We start from the raw sequence: 22500 nt of genomic DNA on the forward strand, positions 1-22500 counted from the left end.
TGTTCAGGAGTTCCTGGCTGCTCTTCATGTCCATCTGACATTCACCAACTCTGGAGTCAACCTGCTGTCAGAAGAACAAACAACATCAAGACAATTCTACCAGAGTGCTGTGAACAAGGCCTTATGGAGTCCAAATGGACACCTGGACTTGTTCCTCCGCTTCCTCCTGGGTCTTTCACTGCAGACCAATCAGAATCTCCTACGAGGCCTGATGACACAGACAGGAAGTAGCTCACAGACCAATCAGGAAACAGTTGAGTACATTAAGACAAAGATCAGTGAGGATCTGTCTTCAGAGAGAAGCATCAATCTGTTCCACTGTCTGAATGAACTGAATGATGGTTCTCTAGTGGAGGAGATCCAACAGACCCTGAGTTCAGGACGTCTCTCCACAGATGAACTGTCTCCTGCTCAGTGGTCAGCTCTGGTTTTCATCTTACTGTCATCAGAAAAAGATCTGGACGTGTTTGACCTGAAGAAATACTCTGCATCAGAGGAGGCTCTTCTGAGGCTGCTGCCAGTGATCAAAGCCTCCAAAAAAGCTCTGTAAGTGGGATTTATTCATCATTACATACTCTGCTATCTTTCAACAGGAGTTAAATATAAATAACTTGTTTCCTTCCTGTTGTCTCTCCAGACTGAGTGGCTGTAACCTGTCAGAGAGAAGCTGTGAAGCTCTGTCCTCAGTTCTCAGCTCCCAGTCCTCTAGTCTGAGAGAGCTGGACCTGAGTAACAACAACCTGCAGGATTCAGGAGTGAAGCTGATCTCTGATGGACTGAAGAGTCCACACTGCACACTGGAGACTCTCAGGTCAGGATTCATTAACCCATTCAACTGATGACCATTTAAACTCTGATTAACTTCAGTTGATGATTCAAAACACAAATGGCATTCATGTTGTTGCATTTATCTTTGTGTTGAATCGTCTCGGCCGCTGTAAAAATTTACCTGAACAAAAAACATGGCTCCACGTACTGACAAAGGGTTCCTGTGTGTTGTTCTGTGTGTTTTCAGTCTGTCAGGCTGTCTGATCTCAGAGGAAAGGCTGTTCTTCTCTGGTCTCAGCTCTGAGCTCCAACCCCTCCCATCTGAGAGAGCTGGACCTCAGCTACAATCATCCAGGAGACTCAGGAGTGAAGCTACTGTCAGCGGGACTGGAGGATCCAAACTGGAGACTGGACACTCTCAGGTAGAAACACTGATGAATATAAAAGGATATATTTGTGTAGGAAGTCTCCAAGGAGATCATCTATAGGAAAATAGCTCCCTATTGTTAATATTCCATGCAGTTTGGACAGATCTCTGCATGGTGAAGAAACCCCAGTGATCAAATTATTACCATATCTTTCATCTCTACAGAGATGGATCCAGTACAGATTTAGCCTAGCTTAGCAGAAACCAATGTGCTTTATATGCTGTGACAAGAGTGTGAATGAATGTGACCAATCAGAGACGTACACTGACGTCTGGACCAATCACTATATAAAGTGCCTCTTGTGCTGGGAGAGCACAGTCACTGGAATAGAGCTAAAACTTCTCTCAAAACACCAGCAGTGCGAACACAACATAAAGTTGGGTTCTTTGAACTATAGAAGTTCCTCCGGTCTGAAAACGTCTGCGTGAGAGTGATTTAATGTCCATGTTTCCATGCTGCTCTGACCCCCCTCCTCCTCCTCCTTTCAGGGTGGAGCCTGCTGGAGTCAGATGGTTGACACCAGGTCTGAGGAAGTGTAAGTGTGTTTTTAATTTCATTCATCAAACTGTGACATCACTCATTCAACCCTCTGATGTCATCATCAAAGTGCTGATTGGTTAATAACTGCAGCTGTGTTGTGTCTCCTTCTCTCCGTCAGATTCCTGTGAACTCACACTTGACACAAACACAGTGAACAGAAACCTCAAACTGTCTGACAACAACAGGAAGGTGACATTAGTGAAGGAGGATCAGCCATATCCTGATCATCCAGAGAGGTTTGACTCCTGGTATCAGCTGCTGTGTAGAGATGGTCTGACTGGTCGCTGTTACTGGGAGGTTGAGACGAGAGGAGGGGTTCATATATCAGTGAGTTACAGAGGAATCAGGAGGAGAGGAGACAGTAATGACTGGTGTGTTTGGAGGTAATGATCAGTCCTGGAGTCTGAGCTGCTCTGATGATGGTTACTCTGTCAATCACAATAACAGAGAAACATCCATCTCCTCCTCCTCTGTCTCTGGTAGAGTAGCAGTGTATGTGGACGTTCCTGCTGGCTCTCTGTCCTTCTACTCAGTCTCCTCTGACTCACTGATCCTCCTCCACACCTTCAACACCACATTCACTCAACCTCTGTATCCTGGGTTTGGGTTTAGGTTCTGTTCTGGTTCCTCAGTGTCTCTGAGTCCTCTTTAGGAGGGAGAGTCTCCTCCTGTCAGATAAAACTTCTCACTGCTGCGTCAACAATGTCAGAGAAACCGCCAAAAGTGTCGATGAAGGCGACAATGAAGAAGCGACTAAAAAAAAATGTCAAAGTGTCAGAATTGTCAAACAGCGACACAAATGTCGAAACAAAACTACAAAATGCCGAAAAAAAGCAACTATTTGGTCGGAAAAAGTGAAGAAACGTAGAAAAGCGACAAAAATGTTTAAAAGTCTCAAGACCCGCCCTTCAATACCATTTAATGACCAGGTGCGTACCGCTGCTGCCGTTACTGCTGCTGCACCCTCTGCTGGGTCATATGTGAAGCATCCGTTCACATAGTTAATATACAACCCAGTATATTTATCTTAAAAACACTCCCGGTCCTCCTCAGCTGTGAAGCCACGTACTTGTTGTCCAAGCCCGTGTGTTCTCGCTAGATAAATGTGTGCAGCGTTCACTGTCCCGTGGGAAATAATGTAAAGTCGAGCTTCATGCAGATCACCCTGATAGATGACCAGAATTATAAGTCAGAATGTAAACTGGGCCACAGATGATAAGCACGGTTACATTACATTAGTTACATTAACCTAAACTTAAAATGCCACAGCCCATAGGCCTACTGTTTTAAGTATTAGAATATAGACATTAAGAGAATAAATCGTTATGCAAGTACTTTTACTTTTAATACTTACAGTACATTTAATATCAGGTACATTTTACTTTTACTTAAGTATGGTTGTCATTGTGGTACTTCTACTTTTCCTAAAGTAAATATGTCTCTAGGCTTTATTGATATATTTTATTATCAAAAATATAGGTCTGTAATTTGTGAAGTGGTGATTGTTACCAGATTTATAGAGAAGTAGGACTTTTGCTATTTTCAGTTTGTTTGGAGATGTACCGGTTTGAAATGATAAGTTACAGATGTATGAGACTGGTTTTGTAATTCAAGAGATGTTTATAATGTACATATTACTTTTTATTCTTATTTTTCTATTTCCTTTTATATTTTGTCTTATCTGTTGTGTTGCATTTAAGCTGCTGGAACGAGTCCGAAGTCTCTCAAAGACCAGCTCGCTCTACATTAACACTTGTAGTAATGTTGGGTTTAAATAAAGTTAAAACAATGCTGATCTTTTATGTTTTGATGTAGTCACAATGTACTCTGTCTTAGAATATGAGGATTTATTTTTATTATTACAATAAACCTAATACTCCATCAAAAAGCTGGAAAACTCTCAAGAGTCTGGAAAGATTATTTTCTGCATGAGACAAAGACACAAATGTAAACAAAAAATGATTTTCATGCCGACATCTTATCAATAAAATCTTAAATAATGAATTTTAAAATAGTAAAGAAATGTCCGTCACAGTTCAAGATGACGTCTACTGATTCTGTCGTGTTTTGTCCGACCAACAAAACAGGTTTTAATCAAACGTTTGATCGATTATCGAAGTAGTTGCTGATTAATTTCAGCTCTCATGGTCACGATTAGCATTTAGCTCAAAGCTGTGTCTTATGCTGCGTTCATGTCACTTCAGAGTTGTTGTAATTACGAGTTTCAGTACTTTTCAAATAGCAGAAGCCGAGTCAGTTACATCTGGAAAAACATCTGCCCTGAAGGAGTCCATGAAGCTGCTGCAGCTCCACAGGTAACATTAATAATCAGTCAGATATTCTTCACTGGATTTACTTCATCGTGTTTGTCCGTAAACTCTGCAGCACCTTCACGACTAACAGAACTTAGGATTCTGAGTGGCAAAATGTGTCTTAACCCTCCTGTTGTCTTCCATTCGGCCGTACATCATCCACATTTTCACTTATACACTTGTGGCCCTTTTTTCAATGTTTTCCCGCGTTTTTTGGACGTTTAACACTTCTTTTCACTTCCGTGTATAAACATCACTAACACCAACTTATTACTAGTTTATTTAATAGTTTTTTTTTGGAATTCATGGTCAATAAATCTCATTTGTAGGAAACTAAACCTAATTCTTGAGTTAACCTAATCCTGTTGTCCTCGGGTCTAAATTGACCCATTTTCAAAAAGTTTCTAAATCAGAAATGTGGGTTTCTCTCAACCAGATTATTCGATTTCATAGCATTTTACATTTTTGTTTATAAAAGAAGGTTGATGGGGCGGCCTCTGGCTCAGCCAGTAAGAGCGTTCGCCCCATGTTGGCTGAGTCCTTCTACTGTCACTACTTAATAAAGGGAAAAGCCCCAAAAATTAAAAAAAGAAGGTTGAAATAAGTGATTAAAATGTCAGGAAAAGCTTCAAAACGTGGGGAAAAAAACACACAAAAATATCAAAAGGTGCAGTAAAAAACGTTGGAAAAAAGTGACAAAAACATCGGTTGAAAAGCAACAAAAGTGTCGAAAAAGACGTCCAAAACATTGAAAAAATGTTTTAATTTTTGACCCTAAAAACCTAAAAGTTGCATTGTTGACGGGACGACAACACAATGGTTAAAAAAAGCAGAAAGTATGAATTGTTTAGACTAATATTAAAGGTTTTCAAATAATTGAATAAAACATCCAAAATTCAATGAAAGTAGAGATCCGATCTTTTGTTGTACTAGCGAAGCGCGTTGTGTGGAATCATCCAGGTTATTTTTGGGTAATTCGGCAGTTAACCCTCGTGTTGTGGTCCCGTCGACCTTCAACTTTTTGTTTTTCTGAGTCAACATTTTAAATGAAAATTATCAACGTTAGTTATCAACGTTTTGGTCGTCTTTTTCAACACTTTTGTGGTTTTCCCTCGATGTTTTTGTCACTTTTATCTACGTTTGTCGAGTTTTTCCCAAACTTTTTTTAACATTTTTGTCACTTTTTGACATTTTTGTCCACTTTTTGACATTTTTGTCACTTTTTGACATTTTTGTCACTTTTTAACATTTTTGTCACTTTTTAACATTTGTCACTTTTTGACATTTTTGTCACTTTTTGACATTTGTCACTTTTTGACATTTTTGTCACTTTTTGACATTTTTGTCACTTTTTCACATTTGTCACTTTTTAACATTTTTGTCACTTTTTAACATTTTTGTCACTTTTTAACATTTTTGTCACTTTTTAACATTTGTCACTTTTTAACATTTTTGTCACTTTTTAACATTTGTCACTTTTTAACATTTGTCACTTTAACATTTGTCACTTGACATTTTTGTCACTTTTTGACATTTGTCACTTTAACATTTTTGTCACTTTTTGTCACTAGACATTTGTGTCACTTTTTGACATTTTTGTCACTTAACATTTTTGTCACTTGACATTTTTGTCACTTTTTGACATTTGTCACTTTTTAACATTTTTGTCACTTTGACATTTGTCACTTTTTGACATTTTTGTCTTCAAATGCTATAAAATTGACTAAAACACCAAAATTCAATGAAAGTAGTGAACTGATTATTTATTTAACTTGTGAGGAGCGTCGTAACCATCCACGTTATTTATTTAGACAATTTGTGTGAAAGAAAACCCAAATTTCTGATATAGAAACTTTTTGAAAATGGGTCAGATTTGACCCAATGACAACACAAGGCTTGCATTATATTTAGGAACAGAAGCCGTGCAGAGATAACGTTTAAGACGACGACGACGTGATGGAGTTTGGCTGCAGGGACAGATTTCACACCAGAGACCAATTAAAACGTCCCGCTGAGAAACAGCTGATGTTCAGACATGTCGCTGCTGCTTCCACACCGTTATTGTTATTATTATTAACACATTTCTTCTTATCGTTAATCCAGACGAGGACAAAGTCGAGTGAAAGACGGAGCTGCTCTCAGATCTGCCTGCAGGAAGTTCACACTTTGGGTTTTCACACTTCCTGTGACGAGCGGCGCCTCAGCTGGTTTAAAAACACACGACAGCAGAGTTTAGATCGGCTGATGATGATGATGGTGGTGATGATGAAGCCTGAGGGGCGCTGCAGTCAGCCTGACCTTCACACTCTCTGTGACTGCAGCTTTTATTCTGAAAATCCTCAATCACACTTCTTGTTCTTTCAGGTCAGACGCGACGGTACGATCCAACCGATCCTCCAAAACCTCAATATCAGCCGTTTGTTCCCCCCCCCCTCTAATACGATCCACAGCAGCGTTTCATAAGTTAGCGCCCCCTAGTGGCGGCAGGAAGTACATCCTCATATCTAAACCAGAGAAGGGAACGGTGGCGGGTTAACACGTGGTTAACGTGGTGAAACGGTCCCAGTCTGGTTAGGTTCAGACACCAAAACTACTGAGTTAGGATGATGAAAACATGGAGGTTTGGGTTACAATCAGACGTGACATCACTTCCTGAAGGTTACCACCATGACCCAGAACGTGACGTAGCTCCGTTTGTTCCCTAAAGTTAAAACAACTCTCTGTTTCCTTTTTTTTTTTTTTCTAACAGGACATGACCTCCAGTCTCCTGGGTGAAAGTCCTGTGTTTGTTTGACCCATCCCCCCCTAACCTTTGGCGCTCTTAAGCGTGAATTATACTGGCCGTTCCCAACCTAGCGCGTGCAAATGTGACATCATGGAGTCGCCGTAACTATTTATACCCGCGCTGGTGGTCGCAACACTAGTTGCAGTCAGAAAGGCTACAGACGTTGCCATTTCTATGGACTATAAGATGAAGAAAAAGGTAAACAACGGCAGAACTGGCAGCAGCACTGACGTCAATGCTTGGATTTGATTGGATGAGCTACTTGGTGGGATCAAGCCTTTCATTCGCCAAAAGAACTCATCTTAACCTGGTAAGTTTACCAGAGAGACTAGCAGTCACTCTGAGTCCTGGCATCACGTTACCCTCATACATAAATATATATATAGGGTTGTAATGCTGCTGCAACAAACGACCTATGTGGCCGTTTTTCAGGGAGGATGGTCTCTGTTAAGCTAACCACTCAGTCCAACATCTAATCTGGTTTCTGAACGGATCAGAACGATCGGTACTGTCAATCATTTGTCCGCTGCCACCTCACAGCTTCAGCAGCCAATCAGGAGCCAGAAGGAATCTAATTAACATGTTTCTTCCCGCTGAGCCGCTCTGGAGGCAGAAACTAAAATAATCTCACTGGTCCAGTTAGTGTGAAAATAAATGACAGCGTGTTAGAGCCAGCAGCTATTTATACACACACAGAGACCCACACACAGAGATCCACACACACAGAAACACACACACACACACACAGAGACCCACCCACACACACACACACACACACACACACACACACAGAAACACACACACAGAAACACACACACACACACACACACAGAAACAGACAGACACACACACAGAAACAGACAGACACACACACAGACACACACAAACAGACAGACACACACACACAAACAGACAGACACACACACAGAAACAGACAGACACACACACAGAAACAGACAGACACACACACAGACACACACAAACAGACAGACACACACACAGACACAGAAACAGACAGACACACACACAGAAACAGACAGACACACACACAGACACACACAAACAGACAGACACACACACACACACACACACACACACAGAAACACACACAAACACAGACACACAAACACACACACACACACACACACACACTCAGCAAGTTATGTTGTAAATAAACATAGGCTATGTTGTGATAAACTTATATTGCTGTAAATAAAGTTATGAAGTTATGTTGATGTAAATAAAGTTATTATTAATGTAAAACGGATTCCGACGGTTAGTGTAGTTTTCAGGGAGGTCTCACTCTGTTGTAAAAACAGAACGGAAGTGACCACGGAGCTGAGGTCCAATCAGAGACACCTGCAGACCCCCGACATCGCTGAACAACAACCTCTGCAAGTCTCCTTAATTTCACATTTTTATATCACTAAACTGATAGAAGAACCACTTAATGTCACACATAAAGAATACAGCGTTTACAGGCCGCGAAGAGACGCGTCTATCTTCTTATTTTAGGCTTTTTTTGAACGGAGACACATGTAGCGTCACTCAGAAACGACAGATAATAAATATGATTTAAGGGCGCCTTACACGGCTTAAACACAATGTTCATCCAGGTAAAACAGTCACAAAAAATGGAGACATAAGGGGGGACAGAGACGGGCGGATTTAAATGTTATTATTGTGTATGAATGTGTCGGGGCAGGGAGCTCCAGAGCCCGGGGGGCGTGAGGGGGTCAGACAGAGAGGTGTGGCCGGGGGTGAAGGCCCCTGTAGTCGGCCTAGTGTTGTTCAGGGAGCCGGTGCGGCTGGATGAAAAACGTCAATATAGTGGGATCATATTTTCGTTTATTTTTTGCTATAATTGCACACAAATGTAATGAATGTAAACAGAGAGCTTCCTTCATTTCTTCTGTGGCCGAAATCCCAAATTGTGCCCCTTCTCCTCTCACCTTTTTGACTCATTTTGTTAATATTTTTTGTGTCCTACAATGTTATGTCTGTCCCAACCTGTCAACATATTTAATTCAACGGACTGATATCCTTATATAGTTGTTTAGGGGTGTTTAAGAGTTAGCAGTTGCTAGTCGCTGTAACGTTAATTTTCGGCAGACGTTAAGCTAACTTCCGTTTAGCATATTAATGTTATTTGTGTACAGTAGAAGTTGGCGCGCGCAGTTTTAACTGATTAGGTCATGTGTTCTGCATTTGTCACCATAGTAACCAGAGAGATCGACAGCATGTAAAGATCCCGGTATCTCGCGCGGAAGTCCAACGGTTACATGAAGTCGAATCAAGTCTGTCGCCATGACGACGTGACGCTGCTATCAACGGTGAGTGGAATAAATGTTGTTATTTTATTTATTTTATTTTTTTTATTCAATGCTTTCAAATACAAAAAAAATATATATTTTGATTTTTTATATCACTTAATATATATATAACATTTTACAAATAATTTCAAGCAGCATAAAAATAAAATATAGGACGTAAAAAAAAATAATATGAAATGAAATGAATGAACAAAAAATATTGTTAAAGAAATTAAAATGAACTTATAAATTAACTTAAATTAAATAAGGGAGAGGGGGGCTTTAATCAATATATACTTATATAGTAAATCAACACGTTTAAAAACACTTATTGTTCCACCTTTTTTTTCTTTTTTTTTATAAATGAAAAACTAATTCATTTGTAAAGGCAACAAAGCTTAGGGTCAGCTTTAATTGTACTTAACATGTGTACCAGTTCTTTAGCAGAGGAAGGGGAGAAAATGAAAAGTTCCTGTGACAGGCTGCTTGTAAACGTGTTTGTGTTGTGAAGCTGCGGTTTCTGACGTGTTTTTTGAGACGTGAAGTGACGCGATCAGTCGTACTTAAAGCGGAGCGCGCGCAGCGGAGCGTCAGTTAGTTCGGCTGCACGCGGAGAGACAGTCACAGAAACCTCCCTTATCACACGAGGAGAGGACGGAGAAGAGGGAGGAAATCATCACAGGATTATTGCTTCTTTTATTGATCAACAGTGCGATCGCTCGGTCCGCCTTTTCGCCCGAGACTCAACACTTTTACACGGGTTCTTCTGGCTTGCCGTCCCCGCGGCGCGGTGCCGCTGCTGCGGCAGAGGATGGCGCAGACAGCTGCGGGCGGCGCGGCGCGGCAGGACGCAGCTCCTCCTCAGCATGTGAACTAAACAAGCTTCTGTTGGTTTGATTTTCCTCCAAATAAAAAAAAAAGGAGCTAAACCACCTTTCCTCTCAGTCTGGACTCAGGGGCAGAGTGAGGCGGGGGTTTCTGGGGCTCCAGCCCCCCCCAATGTTTTCTCCAAAACCCCAAATCTTTAGGGGTTTTACAATTAAACCTTGTGTTATTTCCTCTCAGTTTCTCTGTCAGTCTGACTTTGATTCCAGCTTGTTAAATGTGAATATGTTCTAGTTTCTTCTCTCCTCTGAGACAGTCTGAATATCTTTGAGTTGTGGACAAAACAAGACATTTGAGGACGTCATCTTGGGACTTTAGGAAACCATTTTCTGACATTTTATAAACAAAATAACAGATGGAGACTCTTCTCTTGGCATGTGAACTCCAACACGCCATCTGTTGGGTTTTTGTTTCCCCCAAAGGGTTTTTAAGACCATTATGAATGTAATTTCAGACCTAAAGGCCTATTACAACATAAAAAAGGAAATGTAAAGTCACAAAATGAATTCCTTTCCTCTCATAAGAAGCAGTAGGCTTCGACTACGTTGTCAGCACACTGAGTATATCTAAACTTGCACTTCCCCTTAGCTAAAGAATACAATCTGTTTTACGTCTGTGGTACAATCAGGAGACTCAATAACACAGAAGCTGTTTAGCTGCAAAATAAGTTGCATGTTGGTCCCATTTGTAGTCTTATTTGGACTAGCAAAGAAAGAACTACAACTCCACAGAATCAAAATAAAAAAACATTGTAAACTTAAGACCTGTTTAAAATGATTTAAGACCTAGATTGTTTTTTTAGATTGTTTAAGACCTTACGGAAACCCTGCCCCCAAAAGGACCGTCTCCCCGCTCCACAGCGCGCGATGTTCTCAGAGGCGAGCGACATCAACCTGGCGTCCAACCTGAGCGAGGAGCGGCCTGGAGCGACACGCCGCTAGAGCGGCTGTCGCTCGGCGGCCACCGCGTGGTCTCGGTGTTCCTGGGCTCCATCATGGTGCTCGGCTTCCTCAACAACCTGCTGGTTCTGGTTCTGTTCTGCCGCTTCAAGACGCTGCGCACGCCGGTCAACATGCTGCTGCTCAACATCAGCGTCAGCGACATGCTGGTGTGCGTGTGCGGCACCACGCTCAGCTTCGCCTCCAGCCTGCACGCGCGCTGGCTGTACGGACGCCACGGCTGCATGTGGTACGGCTTCGTCAACTCCTGCTTCGGTGAGTTTAGGGTCACGGAAACCTTCTGGAGGACCGTGGTGACGTCACAGCAGGCTGCTGCTCCAACGAGGTTTAGTTTCTGAAAATATTAAGAATGACTTCATCAAAAATATTGCGAGTTTTTATCCAAAAAATATTGCGAATTGTCTAAAATATTCTAGAGTTTTAGTCTAAAAAAATTCAGATTTTTTTTCTACATATAATCAGATTTCTTGGCAAAAAAATCAGATTTTTTTGGCAAAAAATATCAGATTTTTTGGCAAAAAAAATATCAGATTTTTTTGGCAAAAAAACATCAGATTTTTTTGGCAAATACTCCTAACTTTTCTGTCTAAAACTATTACGAATTTTAGTCAAATATTAAGACTTTTTTCCTTTAAAAATATTCTGACTTTCTGTCTAAAAATATTCAGATTTATTTTCGAATTTTGGAATATTTTTTCTAAAAAAATATTCCAGTTGTGTGCAGCTTCAGTTGTTAGTTCGGTCAGATAAATGTAATGCAGTAAAGAGATGTAGTAGAGTAGAATAATAATAATAATAATAATAATAATAATAACTTATTAAGATACTCAAAGGAACTTTACATAGAAACAAAGACAGAGACAGTAAAAGCCTTAAAAATATACAAAACACAAGTAGTACAACTGTCAGAAGTAGAAAGTAGCAGAAAGAGAGATTATTATCTGGTTTGTTTCTCCGTGTCGTCGACAGAACAAGAAGAAGAAGAAGAAGAAGCAGTTTCTGATATTTCTGTTAAACATGAAACAGTAAAAGCGATCGTTATAAATCGTCAAACGTTGTTTCTCCCAACGTGAAGAGATTCCTCCGACTCCATGAAGCAGATCTTCAGGATTAAAAAAGATCAAAGAGACTCGAGTCACAAGAGATCAGTCAGCTACACATCCAGTTATTAACAGATTTCATATTATTCTCTCTTTGTGGGTGTGTGTGTGTGTGTGTGTCTCTGTTCGTGTGTGTCTGTCTGTCTCTGTTCGTGTGTGTCTGTCTGTGTGTGTCTGTCTGTCTGTGTGTGTCTGTCTGTCTCGGTTTGTGTGTGTGTGTGTGTGTGTCTGTCTCTCTGTCTGTCTGTGTGTGTGTCTGTGTGTCTCTGTCTGTGTGTGTGTGTCTGTCTGTCTCTGTCTGTGTTTGTGTGTGTGTCTGTCTGTCTCTGTCTGTGTTTGTGTGTGTGTCTGCATGGGGTTAACACAACATGTCTCTGGGTTTTTTTGGGGGGGGTTAGGGTGTCTGATTTCAGGGATAAGAGGACAATCTCCTATTCTTTTGTCTCAAACTCAACTTTCTCTAAAACAGCAAAGACTCATCATCCACTGATCTACGGCCACTACACTCCCTGTTTATACGATTACAGATCAATATGAACAATCAGTGTAGGATTACAGATCAATATGTACAATCAGTGTAGGATTACAGATCAATATGAACAATCAGTGTAGGATTACAGATCAATATCTACAATCAGTGTAGGATTACAGGTCAGTATCTACAATCAGTGTAGGTCTGTCTGTCTGTCTGTCTGTCTGTCTGTCTGTCTGTCTGTGTGTGTGTGTGTGTGTGTGTGTGTGTGTGTGTGTGTGTGTGTGTGTGTGTGTGTGTGTGTGTGTGTGTGTGTGTGTGTGTGTGTGTGTGTGTGTGTGTGTGTGTGTGTCTGCAAGGGAGTGTTACCACAACATGTCTCTGGGGTTTTTTTTGGGGCGGGGGTTAGACTATATAGTTTACGGAGCTTGAAGCCGCCATGTTTGTTTTGAATACAGCTGGAGGCAGCAGGTCAACAAGAGGACAATCTCCCATTCTTTTGTCTCAAAATATTCAGATTTTCTTTCTCACAATCTTATGATTTCTTTTCTTAAAACATTATGAATAATTGTCTAAAAAATATTACATCTTTTAATTAAAAAAAATATTTCCACTTTTTTTTGAAAATATTGGGTCTTTTATTCTGAAAATCTTCTCTCCTCTTCCTGTGTCCCCTGCAGGCATCGTGTCCCTGATGTCCCTGTCCGTGCTGTCCTACGAGCGCTACAGCACGCTGCTGGTGTACAACGCACGCGTGTCGGACTACAGGAAGCCGCTGCTGACAGTGGGCGGGACCTGGCTCTACTCGCTGCTGTGGACGGCGCCGCCGCTGATTGGCTGGAGCAGCTACGGCCTGGAGGGCGCCGGGACCAGCTGCTCGGTGACGTGGACGCAGCGCACGGCCGCCTCACACTCGTACGTCATCTGTCTGTTCGTGTTCTGCCTCGGCATTCCCGTCCTCGTCATGGTGTACTGCTACGGACGCCTGCTGCACGCCGTCAAACACGTCAGTCTCTATTCATTACCACGCTATTATCTTATACTCTTATAGTATCTGCCCCATGTTGTGTCTGAGAGGCAGTTTCTGCCCTGTGTTGTGTCTGTGAGGGGGTTTCTGCCCCGTGTTGTGTCTGAGAGGCAGTTTCTGCCCCGTGTTGTGTCTGAGAGGCAGTTTCTGTCCCGTGTTGTGTCTGTGAGGGGGTTTCTGCCCCGTGTTGTGTCTCAGAGGCAGTTTCGGCCCGTGTTGTGTCTGTGAGGGGTTTCTGCCCCGTGTTGTGTCTGAGAGGCAGTTTCGGCCCCGTGTTGTGTCTGTGAGGCAGTTTCTGCCCCGTGTTGTGTCTGTGAGGCAGTTTCTGCCCGTGTTGTGTCTGAGAGGCGGTTTCTGCCCCGTGTTGTGTCTGTGAGAGAGTTTCGGCCCTGTGTTGTCTGTGAGGGAGTTTCTGACCTGTGTTTTGTCTGCCAGGTGGGTCAGGTCCGGCGCTTGGCGGCCCGCCGCAGAGAGCTGCGCATCCTGTCGATGGTGTTCACCACGGTGGTGTGCTACCTGCTCTGCTGGCTGCCGTACGGCGTGGTCGCCATGGTAGCCACCTTCGGCCGGCCAGGAGCCGTCAGCCCCGTCGCCACCGTCGTCCCATCGCTCCTCGCCAAGAGCAGCACCGTCATCAACCCCGTCATCTACATCCTCATGAACAAACAGGTCAGTACGAAGGGAAGTTACAAAATAAAATGAGAGAATTAAGCCCACCAATCAGTGACCTTCCTGGTGGGCGAGCCAAGTGGTGTGTGGGTTGGAGGATGTGAACAGAGGTATGGAGGGAGGAAGTGGAGGGAGAAACGTGAGTCTGGACAACAGAGACGCTGGTATCCAGAGAAACAGGGCAGGGCGAGTGTGCTGAGGGTTCAGATTGGGTTTTCTCATGGTGGGCAGTTTTGGCCTTCTGAGTCCCTTTCATCATGGAGGTTACCCTTCTATCACAGACCACTATCCTGGTTCCCGGAGTCCGCCCTGCCAAAAACGTGGCCGTCGGGACCGTAGACTGTATAATATTAATGGACAAAGCATCGGGTTCGGCCAAGTGCTGCAAATGCAGAAGTGCCTTTTAACCTAGCCTGATGAGCCAGCCCCACATCCAGATGTTGGTCTGGGAACTCCCCATTGGCTGGGCTCAATCTGAGGGGCGGGATCAACGGTTGTCTTTCAGATTCCCTCTGCACGCAATAGGATAGCGCTACAACCAATCACAGCAACGCTAGCTGATAGATTACACTTTAAACTGCGAACACATCTTCCTTTTTTAAGAATGACTTCAGGGCCGTTCTTTGTTCTTTTCTCAAAGAAAAGCTGAACTCCAAGTCTTCCAGAGACGCTGTTCACCAGCAGCAGCAGCAGGCATAAGCCCCGCCCACCCACTCTATACACAATGTGATTGGCCTGACCAGAGTTCGGTTTTTCCAGCTCGCAAGCCAACGGAGAGCTGCTAGACGACCCTGGACCTAGACCACCCTAGAGGCAGCAAATGTAAACCTGCATTCTGTCTGAATTCCAGCAGGGGGCGACATGTGCAGTTTCTGTAGACGTCTATGAGAAAGTGACCCACTTCTCTCTTGATTTATTACCTCAGTAAACATTTTCATAATGAGTTTATGGTCTCAATCGCTAGTTTGAAGTCTTCTTCAACACAGAATGATGTTCATTTAGTGATTTATGGTCTCGTTGATTTTAAAATCAGCGATAAAGCAGGGGTTGTTTTTAGGGCGTGGCTATGATGTGATTGCCAGTGAAAGTGTGTAACGTAGAGTGTAAGGGCTCCTCCTTCTCTCCTCCCTCTCGTCTAAAATCGTCACATCCCCCAACGAGGATGGCTGCGCCCGTAACGGCAAACTGGACAACTCCTCAAGCAGATCTCCACAAACTAATGGGTCACACATGCTCTGTCCATTAATATACATAGTCTATGGTCTGGATGCCAGCGTCACCTGTGTGTGTTTGGGGAAGAGGGGAAATGAGGTCATCAATGATGATGTTGTGAGAGGTCATGGGGAGAATGGGTGGGGAGCTGGGACATGGTCTGTCAGTTGGGTGTCCGCCTTCTTGATATGAGGGACTGGTGGAGAGGGGGTGATTGTGATTGGCTTTTCCTTGTGAGTCGGATGTTGTGAGGGAGGGTAGAGGGCCCTCCCCCTTGGGATGGAGGAGGAGGGTTGATTCCAGGTCAGTCGGTACCTGTTTAAGTTTCCTGAGCTGGGTATGTTTCTCACGGGAAATGGGGAGTAGGAATGCCTGTTCTGAGGGGTGAGGGGTAGGATTGGTGCAAGCTGCATATATGGACAGGTCAAGATCTGGGTGACTGGTTCAGGGCCCCCATGTGACTTTCTGAGCCTGTTTTTTGGGAGGGGGAGGAACGGTCTGAGTGGGTAGGGATATGTTTAGGTACCCTGGACTGGGTGGTCGTGGTGATCAGGATGACTGGGGAGGTAGGTGGGGGGTGATGCCAGGGAGGGGCCCGTTTCAGGACTGAGGGTGGATCGGGTGAAAGCTGGTGGTGTGAGTCAGATGAGTTCTGGGTGGCTGGTTTGGGCTCTGATGTCCAGAAAATGGTATGAAAATATAAAATGAGAAAAATTAATTAATGCAGAAAAGCCCTATATTTCAAAATAAGTCAATAAATTGTAAATAAAAACGAAAAATAAATCAGAGGAAGTAAAGTAATAAAACACGGAAAGCGATTTCAGAGAAATTGAGAAAAAAGATAAATATTTTCTGTATCTAAACTAAAGAATATTTATTTTCTTTTTTTTAAATGTTTAAAAAATGAAATAAAAAAAGAAAAAATATGTTAATATATTCAAAATAAAAATGAAAAAAATTAAGTTGAGAAAAAAGTGATTAAAAAAAAGCTCCAAAAGCCCAAATTTCAAAGTAAAATGAAAGAAAATGTAAATAAAAATAAATCAGAGAGTTACATAATAAACAAATGAATAAAAAAATGAAGCTAAGATTATACAAAAAAAACTCCAAAAAATGATAACGCACACACCAACGTTTCAGGAGTCTCAATCTCTTTAAAATGTGTAAATAAATTACTGAAGTACACAAGTATAAAACGTGCTCTACTCATAATGTAGATCCTTCTTAAAGAGACAGTACACCCAAAGAAATGCTAATGCAGATGCTAACTGACTAAGTGATATGAAATGTAAAATATTATTTATTTTTTAGTCATTAAGCGATGTTGTGTTTGTGTTTTTTTCGAGGGACTGCAGATGTAAATGAGCCAAAGGCTAAATCTGGTGCAATGCATCAAATGGTCACATTTATGTTTTAATAGCACATTGTCCCTTTTATAAATAAACTGAAAACTGAAACGTAGATGCTAACGTAGATACTAAAGTATGGACAGGTGAAGTCTGACACACAGGTGTTACAAACTGGCAGTTTATTTAGTTTTCCTCCAAACATAAAAAAAACCATGAGCGTACAGCACCAAACCTCCGTTTGTTTTGAACACAAATACGTTGACGGATTAAATCTCAAAAAGTTAGATCCTGTTAGCTTCAGATTTGTGTTTCACGTTGAACAGCGACTCAACAGACTTTTATGAAGCAGGTTTGAGCTTTTTAATCTGCAGATGGGTCTTTCATTTAACGCCTGACAGCGTCTGAGTTGTTAATTGTCTCGCCCAGAACACACGTTGGCAACGTATCAAGTCTCTAACGATGCATTCAGGGGCCCCTGGGTTTATTTATAACTGTGACGGCCACCTGGTTTCACAAAGAGACAGAAAAATAATAATGAACTCCTTTCAGTCAGAGTTAACGAGCGTGTGAAACGCTGTCAGTTGGAAACACAGCCGGTGTGAACGGACACCCAAGTTTTTTTATTCTGCCAAAAATAACATTTTGAGGAATTAAATACTGTGAAAAATGAGAAATAAATTTTTTTTTATTTTTTTTTATTAAGTGCAAATTAGAAAATACTTTTTTTTTACTGACAAAATGACTTCATTGATAACAAAAATAGTTGCTGTTAGTTGGAGTAATCGTGGCAGCGTAATGTTTACTTCGTTTTAGGAGTTTAAATCTCCCAGCAGCTTCTGAATGCAGCACAAGAGACATTCACAGACCAAGACTCTTTGGGGGAAAAAACCTTTATTTTCCACCTAAAGTCCAAACTCTGATGCTTGTTAAAGGGTTACTTGTTTTTTTTCAACCTGGACCCTGTTTTCTCATGTTTTAGTATCTAAATGACTGATGGGAACAAAAATCTTTGACATTTGTAAAATATTAAGCAAGTTTTTTGTCAGTCAGCGTCCACTAAAAAGTCCTGTTGTTGCTGCTGACAGACTCAGATTATTATTCTAAGTGTCTGACAACATTATGGGATGGATCCCTACAGAGATAGACCTTTTAGTTAAAGAGGAAGATCCTTTTAGTTTAACATCAAACAGCCCCTGAAATCACCATCACCAAACCCACCAGACTCCATGTAAATAATCAGGACTTTTAGCTTGTATAGAGCCAGCATATCTCCACCAGACTCCATGTAAATAATCAGGACTTTTAGCTTGTATAGAGCCAGCATATCTCCACATGTAAATGGGTGAATTAAGGGTTCATTTCAACCAAACCAGAGTGGTGATTGTTGGAACAGTGGAAAAGATGAACCAAGACGGCTTTTAATAGTTTTATTTAGTTTCTGTCGACTTTGAATGAAGTGTGTTTTACGATGATAAAAGTCCTGATTATTTACATGGAGTCTGGTGGAGATATGCTGGCTCTATACACGCTAAAAGTCCTGATTATTTACATGGAGTCTGGTGTAGTTTGGTCATGGTGATTTCGGGGCTGTTTCATGTTAAACTAAAAGGATCTTCCTCTTTAACTAAAAGCTCTATCTCTGTAGGGGATCCTTTCATAATGTTGTCAGACACTTAGAATAATAATCTGAGTCTGTCAGCAGCAACAACAGAACTTTAGTGGGACGCTGACTGACAGAAAAAACATGACAAAACAGAGTCCAGGTTGAAAAGAACCTGTAAATTACCCTTTAAACTGGGACGGGGTGGGACAGCGGAGCGTCCTGAAGCCGCTGAGCGTGACCTTCCCCTTGGCGGTCAGCTGATCTCGCCCCCGCGTTGATCCTCTGGATCAGCAGCTTCTCGTACAGCAGCGGGTGAGTACGCGCCCAGCGTGCACGCTGCGTCCTGGTAGTACTCGTAGTAATGACAGCGGTCGGTCCGACGCACGGACGGCAGGAACTCGTACACGCTGACCTCACTGCACAGTGACATCATCAACACGATACCTGGGAGAGAGACACACACACACACACACACACACACACACACACACACACACACACACAGAGAACAAACATACCTTCATTAAAACATGTAAAAGACAGAGAAAATAAATGGAATAAAAATAATCAAATAAAATAAAAATAAATGTTGAATAAAAATAATCAAATGAAATAAAAATAAATGTTGAATAAAAATAATCAAATAAAATAAATAAAAAAATGTTGAATAAAAATAAAATAAATAAAAAAATGTTGAATAAAAATAAAATAAATAAAAAAATGTTGAATAAAAATAAATCAAATAAAAATAATAAAATAATCAATCATCTTAAAAAAATATATATATATTTTGGGGATCCGTATAATAAAGATAGAAGAGGCTCTGAAGTGCGTGCGCACACACACACACACACACACACTTTTATTTCAGGTCAGCAGGATCGTCTTTGAACTCAGATGTTTGGTTTGTTCTGGTGATTAATAACTGGTGATTAATAACGATTATTGATTGATTTCCAGTTCTACCGCTGCTTCCTGCTGCTGTTGGGATGTAATCACGCGCTGACGGAGAACGCTCCAACCTCGGTGCAGTCAAAGACAACCGTGGTGCAGCTCCACCGCCGAGTCTGTGACGCCGCCGCCCATCCCCCCACCACCATCGCCACGACAACATTCCCCGCCGCTGCAGAGGAAACCAGCGCCGCTGTGACAGACGAAACAAACGCTGCCGAGCCACCACTGTGATGTCATCCGGTGAGTCCAAACGGACACGTTTACAGAAATATACACAAGTAAAGCTTAGAGGATTAATTATAAAGATAAACATGAATAACAAACGTTTTTTCAAAAATATGAAAATTAAAATAAATATATTTATTAATAATATTAATAAATAATAATAAATAATTTATATAATATAAATAATATATTTGAAGTTTTAAAATGTGACACATTTCAGATTATGAACCAAATAGAAAAACTAAATAATTTCACCAACTAATCAGAGTAATTATTTTATTTTTCAAAATAAAATATTTAAGATTTATTTAATACATTAATTAAATGTAATTAATTAATTAAAAATAATTTTAAAATGTTGAATTAAACAGATTATTTCAGTAAATAAGTCAAACACTGACACGGATACATTTTTATTAATTAAATCATTTATACAAACATTTATATTTATTTATTATGAATCAGATTAATTAATATAATAATATAAACAAAAGTCATAAAGTGTTTATTAATTTCTAATGTTACATATTTAACTGATTATTTTAACATTTTATAAACTTAAATATATTTTAATAGTTTATTATATAATAATATTATTATATATAATAGTTTATTAAACATAATAAAATGAACACAAATAAATCATAATAATTCAATATTTAAAACAGATTAAAGAGTTTTACTACAAAAACTAGTATATTAAAATGTAATTAATTTATTCATCAAATTCGGTTTAAAAAAAAATGTATTTCAGCAAACTGAAAAGTTCAAAATATTAAAATATTGATATATTATTTATACTATTTATATATTGATATATTTAAAATATGTATTTATATATTATTTAAAATATGTATTTATATATTATTTAAAATATGTATTTATACATTTAAAATATGTATTTTTATATATATATATTTAAAATGTATTTATATATTTATATTATTTAAAATATGTATTTATATATATATATATTTAAAATGTATTTATACATATTTATATTATTTAAAATATGTATTTATACATTTATATTATTTAAAATATGTATTTATATATATATATATTATTTAAAATGTATTTATACATATTTATATTATTTAAAATATGTATTTATACATTATTTAAAATATGTATTTATATTTAAAATGTATTTATATATTTATATTATTTAAAAATATGTATTTATATATTATTTATATTATTTAAAATATGTATTTATACATTATTTATACTATATATATTATTTTAAATCCTAATAGAAAAGCTGATAAGACACTAAATACCATAAATATTTTTTAATACCTTAAATGTTTTAGACAAACTAAACAGTTTATTTTAAACTTTTAGAGATAAAATATTGTCTTTCAGTGTAATTAAGCATTTAATAAATATAGTTAGTTACAAACTTAATCCCAACATTTTAAAACTTGCAAAGTTTTTATTCAGAGCAACATAAAAATATATATTTAAATAGGACTGAAAACAGGTTCTCTGGGTACCTACGAGTCTTCCCCTCACAGACACGCCTACTTTATGATAGTCCCATGGTTTTGTTTTTATTCAGGTCTTTAGGTTTCATAGATGTCCCGCAGGCCTGTTGGCATTGACGCAGTGTTGTTGCCTTGTTGGTCTGGATCGACAGGTTTTCTTCTGTTCCGTCCTCCTGACAAAACTACTAGTTGAGCTAGAAACTGGGTTGTTCTTGCTCTCCTGTCAAATCTGATTAAACCCAGTGACAGCCCTTTGGCTCCCAGCCCTCAATGTGCTGTCTGTAATGCAGAGTTCTTTGCTGAGGTTTGCTGTAAAGGTGTGTCGGGACTTTTAAAGTCTAGAAAACGTCGAGCAGAGAGTCTGTCTGTTTTCTCTTCACCTTAGTTATCTGCTCAGCCAGCTGCTGTAACTTTACACTGTGGTATTAGTACTTATTATATTATTTTGGTATTGATCAGCAGTAAATAATGATGTAATGTTACAGATAAATGTCGTCTGCTGGTGGGACAGTAAACTGCATGATGTCTGAACACGAGGCTCACACAGAGATATAACTTTAGAAGAAGATTAGATCATGTATTAGCTGATTAGATTTCGTTTTAATATTCAGACTCTGTAAAGTAAATTCTTATTTCCTGAGAAAGTTTGGAAGATAAATAAAATGTAGAGAGTTTAAAACCTGATAGCTTAGTTTAAAGTAGCAGCCGGGCTGCTGTGGAAACAGTTTTACTGTCATATTAACTGATATTATGGTTTGTAATGCTGTGGACGTCACAGATGCTCATCCATCCATTTCCCATTGCTCCAAGAACCCAAACCACCAGCAGATCCACTTCAACATATGTCATAGGACATACTGGACTCCCCAGAAGAGATACGTCTCTAAAGCCATTCCTACTCCCTATTGCACGTTCTGTCAACCTGAACAAACGGGAACTTTCCTGCACATGGTCTGGGAGTGTGAACAGGTGCATGAGTTCTGGATTAAAACAACATCAATAATATCTGATGTGATAGGATGTCGACTTCCTACTGACCCGATTGTCTTGTTACTTAATGACGCCTCTAAACTACACCAGCTTGGGAGACAGTTAGGCTAGCTGGATCACCCGCGACCAAGAAAATGATGGCTCAGCGCTGGCTCCCCCCCCCCACTATCTTTGTATAAAACAGTGGTTGGCGTATTTTCTAGACATAGTTATGCTGGAGCTCTCTGCAGCAAAGATTAACAAAGCCAAGTCATCTACTATAGACCTATGGAGAAACACAGCATCACAGGTATCAGTCCTGATGACCTCAGCATCACAGGTATCAGTCCTGATGACCTCAGCATCACAGGTATCAGTCCTGATGACCTCAGCATCACAGGTATCAGTCCTGATGACCTCAGCATCACAGGTATCAGTCCT

At 40.2% G+C, this 22500-nt stretch overlaps 2 protein-coding genes and 1 pseudogene across 2 annotated transcripts in view; all 3 read left to right on the top strand.

The window, feature by feature from the left end:
* Positions 1–3640, top strand: part of LOC144512856 (NLR family CARD domain-containing protein 3-like) — a 5243-nt gene extending 1603 nt beyond the window's left edge. Inside the window, exons 4-8 of the mRNA XM_078243812.1 lie at positions 1–546; positions 638–811; positions 1016–1190; positions 1685–1731; positions 1855–3640. The exon at positions 1–546 is cut by the window's left edge and continues 763 nt beyond it. Coding sequence (XP_078099938.1) covers positions 1–546; positions 638–811; positions 1016–1190; positions 1685–1731; positions 1855–1864 — 952 coding nt within the window. The 3' untranslated portion in view covers positions 1865–3640. The remainder of the gene's footprint in view (positions 547–637; positions 812–1015; positions 1191–1684; positions 1732–1854) is intronic.
* LOC144512741 (uncharacterized) overlaps positions 1–22500 on the top strand; it is a 71698-nt gene that overhangs the window by 10221 nt on the left and 38977 nt on the right.
* Positions 10897–19606, top strand: LOC144513066 (opsin-3-like; annotated as a pseudogene).

The sequence above is a fragment of the Sander vitreus genome, chromosome 24 (assembly GCF_031162955.1).
Source record: "Sander vitreus isolate 19-12246 chromosome 24, sanVit1, whole genome shotgun sequence".
Classification (NCBI taxonomy): Eukaryota; Metazoa; Chordata; class Actinopteri; order Perciformes; family Percidae; genus Sander; species Sander vitreus.